Source organism: Globicephala melas, chromosome 20 (genome assembly GCF_963455315.2).
Source record: "Globicephala melas chromosome 20, mGloMel1.2, whole genome shotgun sequence".
Taxonomy (NCBI): domain Eukaryota; kingdom Metazoa; phylum Chordata; class Mammalia; order Artiodactyla; family Delphinidae; genus Globicephala; species Globicephala melas.
This window is the reverse complement of record NC_083333.1, coordinates 29132565-29145300: the sequence shown is the minus strand read 5'-3', so window position 1 is coordinate 29145300 and position 12736 is coordinate 29132565. Positions and strand designations below refer to the sequence as shown.

Below are 12736 nucleotides of genomic sequence, written 5' to 3'. Positions count from 1 at the left end.
TGCTTTTACGTGGGAGTGACCCGGTATAGACGGTGTGAGTCCAATATTTTTGGTGTGAGGGCTGTTTTGGGTATGGATGTCTGCCACGTCTTTCCTCAGGCTGTTGTCCCTTTGATAGGGGGCGTGTTTGGTGTTGTGGTGACCAGAGCCTGCACTGGATGTTGGGTGGGTCCTCCTCTTTGCTCTGTGGTTGTCACAGCTATGTTGGGGGCAGGGTCTGCTCCCCAGCTGTTGGAGTAGAAGCTCCCAGATCTGGCTCTAAACTGCAGTGTGAGGTAGGTGGGACTGGAGCACTTCCACTGGGAAAAGAACACTTGTGTATTCCTCCCCAGGGGTTGCCCACTGGGGACATGCAATTCTGTGATGCTGCCTGACACTCAGTGTGCCTACCAACAAAGTCAGCTGCTGCTGGACCTGCCCCTGCTGAGGGAGTGCTGATAATAGGCTCAGATGTCAGCCCTGCCCCCGCAGTGTATGCACTCACAGAGCCCATGGCCACTGTAGCCACGCCCCACCTGAGCATGCTGACAGCAGGGGTCTTATATGGCAGACTCGCGCCCCGTCTCGCACGTGTTAACAATGGTGCCCAGACCATACTCCAGGCCCTTTGGGCTGTTTCCACACAGCTAAATCAAGTCTTCTCCCTGGGTCTGTCTGCTGAAGCCCCAGCCACTGTGCATACTAGCAGTAGCATGTTTTGGGCTGAGAAGTGTGGAGACGTGGCCGCTGTCGGTGCTGGTCTCTCTCTACCCTGCCTGGCAGCAAGTCAGCACCCACACACACCTCCCGAGCAAAGTCCAGGCCACTCCAGCTCCCTGTCTGCCCCAGCGGGGCTCCCAAATGGCAAAGAGGGCTCCCAAGATGAGGGAACCTTTCCTCTTTCAGAGCTCCCTCCCAGGGGCCCAGTTTCCATCCTGCTTTGTTTTTTTTCTTCTGTCCAACCTGGTTACAAAGAGATCTTTCTTACAGCTTTGGTTGTGAAAGATCTTCTGCCAGCTTTCAGTTGGCTTTCTGGGAGAACTCTTCCACCTATAGATGTATTTTTTTTTTAATTTATTTATTTTTGGCTGTGTTGGGTCTTCGTTTCTGTGCGAGGGCTTTCTCTAGTTGCGGCGAGCGGGGGCCACTCTTCATCGCGGTGTGCGGGCCTCTCACTGTCATGGCCTCTCTTGTTGCAGAGCACAGGCTCCAGACGCGCAGGCTCAGTAGTTGTGGCTCATGGGCCTAGTTGCTCAGCGGCATGTGGGATCTTCCCAGACCAGGGCTTGAACCCATGTCCCCTGCATTGGCAGGCAGATTCTCAACCACTGCGCCACCAGGGAAACCCTATAGATGTATTTTTTGTTGTTGTTGTTGCAGTACGCGGGCCTCTCACTGTTGTGGCTTCTTCCGTAGCACAGGCTCCGGATGCGCAGGCTCAGCGGCCGTGGCTCACGGGCCCCGTCGCTCCGCGGCATGTGGGATCTTCCCAGACCAGGGCATGAACCCGTGTCCCCTGCATCGGCAGGCGGACTCTCAACCAGTGCGCCACCAGGGAAGTCCCTACTCTGCCATCTTGATCTCCCTCCCCTAGTTAGTCTTCTTATCACGACCTGGCTCAGGCTCTCATCAAAATGCATTTATGTTCTCTGACCTCACAGCAACCACAGCCAGCAGAGGCCAGCCCCAGGTGAACAGAACTGGATCCAGCCCTGCTGGTCAAGCGGGGTCCCTGGAGTCACAGTGCTGGAGTGGTGGGAGGGGCCGTGGACTTCTGGCGCACGCAGGGACTTCCTTTAGGCAGCCTGACACAGCCCCAACTTTGTAGATGGAGTGACAATGTGGAGGAGGGGCCCGGGAGCCCCAGATATTCACCCCCGCCCCCACCCACCCAGGGTGTTCACACTGCCTCACTCCTCCAGGCCTGGGCATCCCAGGAAAAGATGAGAAATAGCACAGCTCCTCCTCTGCACCTCACATCCCAATAAAATATTTATTATTTCAAGAAATCTTTAAAAAAAAAAAGAGAGAAAAGAGTATCTCTATTGCTTTCCGCCAACAGGTCAGGTCCTTGGTGACTGTTGAGTTTCTGTGACCACAGGAGCTGCCCAGGCCGAGAGGGCTCTCTGATGGGAGGTATCCACCTTCAGGCCCCGCCCTCTAGACGCAGGGCCCTGCGGCTGCCTCCCTGGAAGGGAGGAGGGGCAGGCCTAGGTGGGTGGGGCGGGTTGCCTGGAAGGGAGTGGGATTAAAGACGGGGTTGGGGTGGCAGTGTTTCTGACGGCCCGATCTGTTTCCTCAGGTGAAGGGGAAGGCATGCCACACGGATGGACGGCTGGATCCAGAGGCGGTTGGAGGCTGGAGGAAGCTGGACGTTAGGGACACGGACACAGCATTGATGGGGCAGGGGTGGCTACGTGGGGGTAGCAGGCCTGGGCATCCAGGAACTGGGCCACGGGTGCCATGGGGCTGAAGCTTCATCCCAAGCCGACAAAAGATGCTAGGAGGTGGGGGCAGGGTAGATTCTAGAGCCTGTGCTCAGAGGCTGGGGTGGGGACTGAGGCTTTGGAAACAAATCCACGGTCTGGAATCGCAGTCATGCTGGGACAGGTTTCAGGAAATGCCCAAAGTGAAGAAAGTTGGAATAAGCAAGAGGGAAACAATTCAACCCAGGGTCTAAGTGGTCCCTGCAACCCTAACTGTGGTGCCCAAGTGTGGAAAGGAGGGGAATCTGGGAAAACAGGAGGGGTGGGGGGGCTGAGGAGGCATGAACAGGGTCCCCCAGCCTGGCCTTCCCCCAGTCCCTGGCCCTTTCTGTCCACACCCCAAACAATTCCACAGGGACAAGGCTGACCCCTCACACATCACTCCCCACTCTGTGGACCCTCCAGTGGGCCACTGGGCAAGCATCACCCCGCTTCCTCTATCGTATGCCCAGAGGCCCCATCCTTGGGCCCAAGAAGGACAAAGGCCCTCACTCCACCTGGTCCAGATCTGGTCTTGCACAAAGCAAGGGGCCTCCGACCATCTGCTCCTGGGCCAGTGGGACCCTCTGACCAACCCCCAGCTGCTTGGCCACAACGCCGCCACGAGCCCTTGGGGTGAGAGCAAGGAGCCTGCCTAGGGCGGGCACCAGGCACTCGGCAGACTTGCCTCCCTCCCCAGACCTGCGCACCTATCGGCTCGGCCCACGTCCCGGCCAAGAAAGGAGGCTCCAGCCTGCGGGCGTGGGGGGGGGGGGGGCGTGGGTAGGGCGGGTCGCTGGAGCTCAGAATCTGCTGGTGCTTTCTCCTGCGGCAGGGAGGGCCAGCCGGGTGGGCGCCCTCACAGACAGTCCTGGCACAAGGCCACCTGGCCCTTGCGGAAGTCTCGGCAGGGGCAGAGCCGGCGGTACTTGCTGCTGGAGCCGGCGCAGCTGAAGAGCAGAGGCTCCTTCTGCAGGAAGCACTCCTGGCCCGGCTGGGCAAAGGCCGGGTACAGGTGGTTCATCTCCGACTCAGTGCCATCACAGGGCACCTGCAGCCTGGGTGGGCACCAACGGAGGTGGTCACTCAGCGTGCGGGGCGGGGGCTGCCCCAGCCTGGCACTGCCCACTCCCTCTCCCTGGCCCATCCCATTCCAGACCCAGGGAGACGTCTCTAGGAGGCGCCAGGACAAACGCTGGGCTGCAGCTCCTTCTCACCCCTGCTGTGAGAGAGGAGAGTGGGCAGGAGGGCGGGGGGCCCAGGCTCACCCATCAGGGGGAACCTGGGGCAGCTTCTGTGGCCTGGACCTAGAAGGTGCCCAGACAGGCTGGGCAGGGGCTGAGCAGGGAGCTTCCCCTGGTGGTTTGGGGCAGAGGCTTTGCCAAGAGTGGGCAGCTGTGCTGTGGATACCTGCCCGGAGGGTCCCTTCTGGATCCTTCCTGACTCACTGGAAAGCACCGCATGCCCCCACTGCTGGCAGGGCCGGGGGCAAGGCGGCCACGGGAGCAAAGGAGCTACAGGTGAGGTCAGCTGGGCCGGGTCGGGCCGGGGCTCACTCACGTCTGGAAGGCGTCCTGGCTGTTGAGGAAGGGGAAGAAGGAGGGCTCGCAGATCAGCCCGTGGTCCAGGCAGGCGTCCGTGCAGGCCCTCCCAGCGGCGGCCAGCCAGGCCCGGAGGGAGTGCGCTGGGGGCCAGGCCCCGGGGGCCAAGCTGGCGTTGCGGGCCCACTTGAGGTGAGTGGCGTTGGGGGCCAGGATGAAGGGGCTCTCCGGGGCTCGGGCCCCTGCGGGGGCAGGGCCTGGGGCCGCACAGAAGTCCTGCCCAGAGGAAAGCATTGTCAAGAGGGGAAATGGAATACCTCACTCCCAACTCATCCTTTGGGTAGGGGGTGCAGGGGGAGGGTCTTCCCTACTCCCCACTCACTCACTAAACTTCTAAACAACTGTGTAATAAAAATGAAAAATGAGTCCTTGCATTTCTGTGCTGTGATATGGGGGTTGAGACTCGAGCTGGGGGCCCAGGGCAGGGGTGTCCCAGGCCTGGTCTCTGAGCAGTACTGCTCGGCCCCGCCCATCTCCAACCCCCGCGCGGAAGCAAACAGATTGGAGAAGGACCTGGAGGTTAAAGCACGCTGCACCCTGGGCAGAGGTGGGGCCTCAGACACTGGAGCCAGCTCGGCCCCTGGAGACAGAGAGTGGGGGACCCACCTACCTGGTGCTGGATGTAGGCATGGACCCGCTCCAGCATCCCCTCACACGTGTACTCGTAGGGCAGGTAGGGGTCCACCTGTGCGAGAGACAGGCAGACACATGGGGCAGGAGCAGCCCTGGGCCTCCCCAGACCTGGCTGCTCGGCCCTGGGAGCAGCCAGATCTGGGGGCTCTCACGGCCTGCACCCAGGGAGCCGACCACCCTATCCATGCAGATGCCCCGCTCCCCGGTGCACCCTTCAGTGGCCCTCGGGGGCCTCACGACAGCTCATCCCTCCCTGACCCCCTCCCACTTCTGCTGAGCTTCTCCTCTTTCCCTAAAGCTCGGCATTCCATCCCCTCCTCGGCCGTGATGCCTGCTCTTCCCCAGCCAACCACCGGATGCACCCTCCCCTCTTAGACGTCACCTCCTCCAGGAAGCAGACCCAGACCTCCACTCCCCCCCCTCCTGTTAAAGGACCACTTTCCTTTGCACACACTCCAGACTTTCCCAGTAGAGAATTAGTGCCTGTGTCATCATCTCTGATTTATCCCTTGTCTCCCTCAGGTCATAAGCCCCATGGGCTGTGGGACCACAACCTGTTCGCCACTGAATCCCCGGGGCCTGGCATAATGCTTGGTACCCAGGAGTCCCTGAGGAACTAGTCACGGAATGAAAAAGCATCCCCAGCTCTGCCTGTGTTCTGCCCAAGATGTGGAAGTTTCACGCAAAGCAACACAGGGCATCTCCCAGCCTGGTGGAATGAGATGACATTTGTAAAGCTTCCTGCCCGGACCAGGCACCCGGGAGCTACATGAACTAGGTGCCCCCAAAGGGAGGCCACATACCGTCAGTCTAAATATCAGAGTTACAGAACAGCGCACGCTGGGGCCGACGGGACCAGGTGGATTTGGTAGCTGGGGCGCAAGGAGCAAGGGGAACGGAAGAGGTGATGAGGCCGCCTCCCCAGCGCGGGTACCCCCACCTCCTCTCCAGTCTTCTTACCTGGCCACCCCCTCCCTGTTTACAGCAACCCTCGGTGGCTCAGCACACACAGCCTCCTTGGAGGAGACTGTCGGCCAGGTGGGCGGGAGGCGAGATGGCGGTGACCTGGGAGATGTTCGTCTCAGACTCAGAGGAAGGTCTCTTTTAGCCTTTGGCCCCACCCCCCACTCCCCACCATGTGTGTTGGCACCATACCCAGCCCAGCTGCCTCCTGATGATGCCGTTTCCCTGCCAGCAGCTCCAGAAATCAGGCAGTTTCAGCCCAGGTAGTGAAATGTTGCTGGTCTGCCCAAGTCCTTTCTCCGCATCAGAGATGGGTGTGTCAGAACCCAATCAGGCTGCGCTGGGTCCTGCCTCCTGTAGACCCCACCTCGAAGGGCTGGAGGCCCATCATGGGCCCTCTGGCCCAGGGGACATCCCCGACTTCAAGCTGAGGAGGGTCTCAGGGAAGCAGCAGATACCACCAGGACTGATTCTCGGGACCAGGCCCCACCCATCTGACCGCGCCGCGGTTCTGACTTCACCTGCCCTGTGAGTCGGTGTCCTTAATCCTGGGGCAGATCCGGGATCCCAGAGAATCCCCAGGTCCACATCCAGCCACCACTTCACAGCCCATCAGCCAGCACAGCCTTTCCAGCCCTGAGCTCCACACAGCCAATCCCAACCCCAGCTGATGGCCACGGAGGCCCCGGCCGCCAGCTGCTGCCCCAGGGGATCCCCAGTCGCCTCGGATCCAAGACTTCAAGTCCTGGTTATAAATAAACCCACCAGAGAGGAGATTTCCCCTCCAAATATCACCCTGCCTGCTCCTGGCGGCAGCCACCGAGTCATCCCCCGGGGTGGTTTGAAGCCCGTCACGTGGTGATTCTAAGCCCCCCTCCACCCGTGCGAGGGAGGGGACCATTCGCAGCAGCCACGTCCCGCCTGCCGTGAATCTCCCACCGGAGGAGCCAGCCTGCCTGGAAATTACCCCCATTAGGTCTAATTACAGGTGTGCGCGGTGATCCGTCTGGACAGAACGGCAGGTGCTGGTCCTGCCGGGATTGCTGCCCTGTGATGATGAGGGGGGAAGGGGGCGGGAGCAAACCAGCAAGATTTCAATAAAAAATTTTAAAAACCCGCAAACTCCAAGGCTGCACCGGTCCTTTTAAATCAGAAGCTGGGGATAGGCCCAGGAATCTGCATTTTAAACACCTCTCAGGCAATTCTCGGGTAAAGGGTTAACTGCCCAAGAGTCAGGGTGGGGGTGGGATGGCTAAAGGCAGGGGGGCCACGGGCTGGTTTGGGGTCCAGCTGCAAGTCAGCCTGACGAATTTGCAGTACCTTGGTTCCTGGACCCTTTTGTTACTGATTTTTTTTTTTTTTTTTTTGCGGTAAGCGGGCCTCTCACTGTCGTGGCCCCTCCCACTGCGGAGCACAGGCTCCGGACGCGCAGGCTCAGCGGCCATGGCTCACGGGCGCAGCCACTCCGCAGCACGAACCCGCATCCCCTGCACTGGCAGCCGGACTCCCAACCACTGCGCCACCAGGGAAGCCCTGATTTTTAATTAACTAACAATTAAACAGATGTTCATGTTTTAAAAAATCAAGAGAAAACAAGGCAAAGCAAGTTCTCCTATGACCCCAGATGCCCAGCCCCTTCCCCAGGGCAGGCACTGTTATCAATTTCTTGTGTCCAGCCAGAAATAACGCGTGAATAGATGAGCATGCTCACACGCACAGACGCCCCCCAACATACACCCCTGTTTAGGTCTGCGGCTGGGAACATGGCTCTCCACAGGGCTGGGATCTCACTCACTCAGTCACCAGGGATCTTGAAGGTGGAGCCCGACCTGAGGCCTGGGGGTGGACAAAAGCCTTCCTGGTCCCCTTCCCACCCCGCCCCTGCTCCCCTAGGGTGGAAGTCCCAGAGGGTTGCTTTTGCAAGGGGGTGCAGAGAGGGAGCAGGGACAGAGTGCAGGATGGGGGTCCCCTGCAGGGCAGGTTCTCACAGCGCCCTCCCCCACCGTCTGTCGGGGGGTGGGCGGCTTTCTCTAGCTTGCTCAGCTCAGTGTTGAGAGCTGACACCTGCCCTCCCGGTTCAGTCTCAGCCAGCAGTGGATGCAGCTGTGGGAAAAACACCCCAGTCTCCTCATTTCTCAGGACAATCCGGGATGCGAGTACCCCACCTCTCGGAGGTCCCCGCCGGCACTGAGCACCAGGTGGCTGGAGGCAGGGGTAACCTTCTTGATGACACACCCTGACTCACCGGCACTCCAGGACCTTCCTTCCTGGAATCACCCCCCAGACAAACTACTTGTGCTCAAATCCCTGCCTGGGGTCAGCTCCGGGAAGAGCCCAACCTCAGTCCAGGACCTGGAGGAACTTCCAGCAGAGGAGGATTTGTTTAAGCGGTTGCTTAAGAGGGGGCGGAGGGCTCTCCCTGCACCACTGGTGGAGGTCCAGGGGTTCAGCCACTTCGCGGGTCAACCTGGCCACATCTGCCACGACCAGAGATGCACCTAGGCTGTGACACAGCAGTTTCCTTGGTACTTTCACTAGAGAAACACTCACACCCAGACAGGAGGGAAGGACGAGAGTGGGGTGGGTAGAAGAAGGGGGTGGGCAGGGTGGGCATGGATTTTCTGGGGTCATTTGCTGAGGGGGTGGGCTAAGACCGAGAGTGCCGAATGGGAGGGACTGATCCACGGGATGCAGGAGGGTGTTAAAAAGAAAAACAATGCAGGGACTTCCCTGGTGGCGCAGTGGTTAAGACTCTGAGCTCCCAGTGCAGGGGGCCCGGGCTCAGTCCCTGGTCAGGGAACTACGTCCCACATGCCTCAACTAAGAGTTCGCATGCCACAACTAAGGAGTCGGCGAGCCTCAACTAAGGACCCCACCTGCCGCAACTAAGACCTGGTGCAACCAAATAAATAAATAAGTAAAATTTTTAAAAAAAGGGCTTCCCTGGTGGCGCGGTGGGTGAGAGTCCGCCTGCCGATGCAGGGGACGCGGGTTCGTGCCCTGGTCCAGGAAGATCCCACGTGCCGCGGAGCGGCTGGGCCCGTGAGCCATGGCTGCTGAGCCTGCGTGTCCGGAGCCTGTGCTCCGCAGCGGGAGAGGCCACAGCAGTGAGAGGCCCGCGTACCGCAAAAAAAAAAAAAAAAAACCTGGCAGTCCAGTAGTTAGGACTTGGCACTTTCACTGCCAGGGCCTGGATTCAATCCCTGATCAGGAAACTAAGATCCTGCAAGTTGTATGGCACAGCCAAAAGAAAATTTAAAAAAATATGCAGCCCTGCCTCACGGTCAGGACAACCAAGCAGGGCTCTGGACCCGAAGTTAAGCCCTTAAGACCGTATGGGGCATCGATGCGCGCTGGCCTCTGCCCAAAGCCCGGCAGTGTCCCCAGCTCCCCAGACAGCTGTGTGTCCTCCCGGGCAGGGCTCTCCCTTGCGGTGGCCCCTGCCCCAGCAGCCTAATGCTCTCTGATTCTGCCACAGGTCCGCCCAGAGCAGCACAACCAACCCCAGCCCCCCGCCAGGGAGGGCACGCTCGGTGACCTTGGTGATGGGCAGAGAAGGGGACCTGACAGAAGTGGGGTTTTTTGCTCAGCCTGGTGTCCGAGCTACAGCAAGAAATGGGTCCAGAGGGATCACGGAGAGCAGGGCTGCCCCTCCCCCATGTGCTCACACAGTCTGCCCGCTTCTCAAAATGAAGGGACCGCGAGAGCGCACACGCACAGGGAGCCATCAGAAGCCACAGAGGTGCCCACCGGGGAGAGGAGCTGCACGAGCCCCTCCTCGCCCTCCGCCCACACCCACCAACACTTACTTGCTGGAGGAAACGCAGAACTGCTCTACCCACTTGCTACGCAAAGGCGGCACCACCCAGACCTGGTTTGAAATGCAGGGCTTCAGCCCCACCCAACCTGCTGACTCCAAACCTGCGCTTTAACAAGACCCCCAGGTGATCTGTATGCACGTTATAGTCTGAGATGTGCTGCTGAAAGACCACAGAGACAGCAGAGTTCAAAGAACCTTCACGCTTTCATCCCGAAAACATTTCCTCAGCACTTAACCTGTGCCAGGAGTGCTCACAGGACCCGGCCCCCAGAGACACGCGATAAATGATTCTGGATCCAGGGCTGCCCTGTACAGTTGTGCGGGTTGCTCACAGCACAGAGGCAGGTTTGCCCCCCACTCCCTCAACAAACACACACGCATCCAAGTTGCCAGCCCAGGCCTGCAAGTCTGAATTCACCAAGAGGAGCATCTTCTTCTAATTATAGCAAAGACGCAAAGTTTAGGAATATTGGTGGCCTGACTGGATCTGAGCCTCACCTGGGTTCTCACGATGGTCTTGATGGCTGCTTCGAGCTCCTCTGAGTTGTTGTAGTCGACAGTCCACACGTGGGGCTTGCCAATGAAGCTCTCTGCGTAGGGATGCTGGGAGAACACCTAGCCAGGGCACAGAGATGGGAGGCTTCTCCCTCTGCCTGCCAAGCTGGGCTGCGTGAAGAGCAAAAGCCCCCCACCCATCTGTCCTATCTCTCCCTTCACCCCGTGTCTCAGTCTCCCCCTTCCAGGAACTGCAGGGGTCCCATCTCGGACCCTCCCGATGTGGGACCAGGCCCTTCCCACTCACCTCTCTGGAGGTGGGTTTGCCCCGGAAGAACTCATGGTTGAGCGAGCTGTGGGGCGGGCTGAAGCGGGACTGCAGGAAGACACAGCCGTTGGCGATGGCCTCCAGCGGGGCAGGGCCCTCGTAGGGGAAGCCAAACCCTATGAAGAGCTGCAGAACCGAGGTGGCACGATGGTCAGGGAAGGTTGGGTATCACAGCCCAGGAGCCCCAGGAAGCTGGGAGTGAGGCTGGGGTTGGGACATTCACAGGAGGCAGCTGGGGCAGCAGAGAGCCCAGAGCAGCTGTGTGCCTCAGCCATTGTGAAATCAGGACGTCTAGTTAGGTCATATCAATGGCCTCCTCCTGCTCTAAAGGCTATGATTCTGGAGGGGAAAAGAACAAGGGTTCCCAAGCTTAGAAGGCTTCAGGCCACTCCTACAGCTGACCTCAAAGGACCTTTACTCATTCACCCAAAAAACATTCATTCAGTACCTGACTTGTACTAGGAGTGCTCATAGGGTTGGCCCCTGGAAGGTGATCAATAAGTGATTCTGAATCTGGGGTTGCCATGTAGGGTTGTTCAGGTTGCTCACTGCACAAAGATACCCTCTCTCCACCCTGACACACACACACACACACACACACACACACACACACACACACACGAGGCCTGAAGAAATAAGTTATGGTGAGAACAGGAGAGGACCTGGCAGCTGGCTAGAGACTCTCCAGCCTTCGCTGACACTTCAGGGCCCAACAGCAGGATCACGCTTCAGGGACACAGCTCAGGGAATTCCAGAAGCAGTTCGTCAGAACTACTGGCCCGATGGAACTCCAGCCAGGCTGCGCCCCGTCCCTTTGCCCCCAGCCTGCCCTTCCACCCTCTCAGTGGCTCTGAAAGCCAGGTCCAGGAGTCAGCTGGGCTGGACTGGTGTTGGGGCGGGGGGGCAGGTGGGCAGCCCAACTCCTCTTCACCATCACTGAGCCCCACTCAGATCCGTTTCACTGTGGGGCCTCCCCTGCCTGATGACCATCCCCATCTCTGCCCCCAGCTCTGACCAGCCCCTAAGAGGCCCAGACACGAGGCTCAGGGCAGCAGAGTGTGCTGGGCATGTCCACACGTAGAGGGGGCCACAAGTGATGGTGGCAGGCATGGCAGGCACGTATGGGCACCTCCTGGACATCTATGGCCGGGCTGGGGTGAGGACGGAGGACGGGGTGGGGCTCACTTTGGCCTTGCGCAGCAGCTGCTGGAACTCAGGCTGCGGCAAGAGGCCGTGGTTCTTCACGAAGGCCGGGACTTCAGGGGGCCGCTGGCTCTCGTAGTACACGGTGCCGTGGATCTCCATGTACTTGTTCAGGATGCTCAGGAACTTCTCCTTCCCCTGGAAGAGGAGATGGAGGGGATGGGAGCCTTGCTCCAACCTCAGACGGCAGAGCCAGCTGAAGAGACGCCCCCGGTCAGGAAGTCGGAAAACATGGGGCCAGTCTCAGGTCGGCCCCTAACCAGCTGTGTGACCCTGAGGAGGCCCCTGCCCTCTCTGGTCCTCAATTTCTTTATCGATGAGTTACAGAGGTTGGATTAGACCAGAGGCCTCCAGACTATTTTTAGCCACCGACCTGTTTTCTTTCCAAAGGTCTCCCATAGAGACCAACATTTAATTGTATCCAGCTGGAGCTACATGGCCTCCCCTGAATCCCTGATGACCTCCAAGGACCTCTGAGGAGGCACGGAGCATAGGTGAATACATAACCTCTCAGCGTCCGGGCACCCATCTGACGCTACGGCCAGGGCCCTGAGCTGGGAACGAGCTGCGGTCCGTGTAGGACCTCGACGGGAACAAGCATGGGATCGGCTGCTGGGTTCTATTTTTTAGAGGTTTTCTGAGGCTCGCAGAAGAGAGGGAGGGGAATTAGCTTCGAGATCACGGAGAAGGGTGGGGCGTGGGGCTCTCTTCAGGGAGGATTAGTTCCCAACAGGCCAATGGGTCAGAGGAAAAGAACTCATGGTTCCCCACGTCCCGCCAGCCAGCGTGAGATCAGACCACCATGAGCTCCAGCCCAGGTTCACTTTATTAACCACAGCTCTTGTAGAATATTATCAATGGACGTCAGAATAATTGTTAACAATTAACATTTTGAAACTCAAACTGTATACATTTTTCACAAGGAGGCCTTCCACTTTGGGTAATGCAGATCAGCCCTGCCTCTGAGAATGACCAGGAAAAACGGGAAAATGTAAAATACATCTATGAAGGCCCTGGAAAATCTAACAAAGAATGAAGAATGACAAGGCCAAGACCAGGGAGAAGGAGGAAAAGAGATTGCTGAGGCCAGCGTTGGGGTTGGTTTTCCTCCTGGGGGCACCTGCTGATTCCAGGGGCAGCATCTAGGCAGCTAAGCAGACCTGGAAGACAAAAGTCAGAGTTTGGGGCCTGCCAAAGATGGGGAGCCCTGATGGAAATCCACACTTTGGGCTGGAACTCTGAGGAGTTA

General features: G+C 58.8%; 1 protein-coding gene across 1 annotated transcript in view; it reads right to left on the bottom strand.

Annotated features, from left to right (window-relative positions):
* Nucleotides 1-1945: 1945 nt before the first annotated feature.
* MGAT5B (alpha-1,6-mannosylglycoprotein 6-beta-N-acetylglucosaminyltransferase B) overlaps nucleotides 1946-12736 on the bottom strand; it is a 67970-nt gene continuing 57179 nt past the window's right edge. The window contains exons 12-17 of the mRNA XM_030837953.2: nucleotides 11470-11625; nucleotides 10264-10410; nucleotides 9960-10076; nucleotides 4656-4730; nucleotides 4005-4261; nucleotides 1946-3502 (exon numbers count right to left, since the gene is read on the bottom strand). Of these exons, the coding sequence (XP_030693813.1) occupies nucleotides 3304-3502; nucleotides 4005-4261; nucleotides 4656-4730; nucleotides 9960-10076; nucleotides 10264-10410; nucleotides 11470-11625 (951 nt within the window). The 3' untranslated portion in view covers nucleotides 1946-3303. The remainder of the gene's footprint in view (nucleotides 3503-4004; nucleotides 4262-4655; nucleotides 4731-9959; nucleotides 10077-10263; nucleotides 10411-11469; nucleotides 11626-12736) is intronic.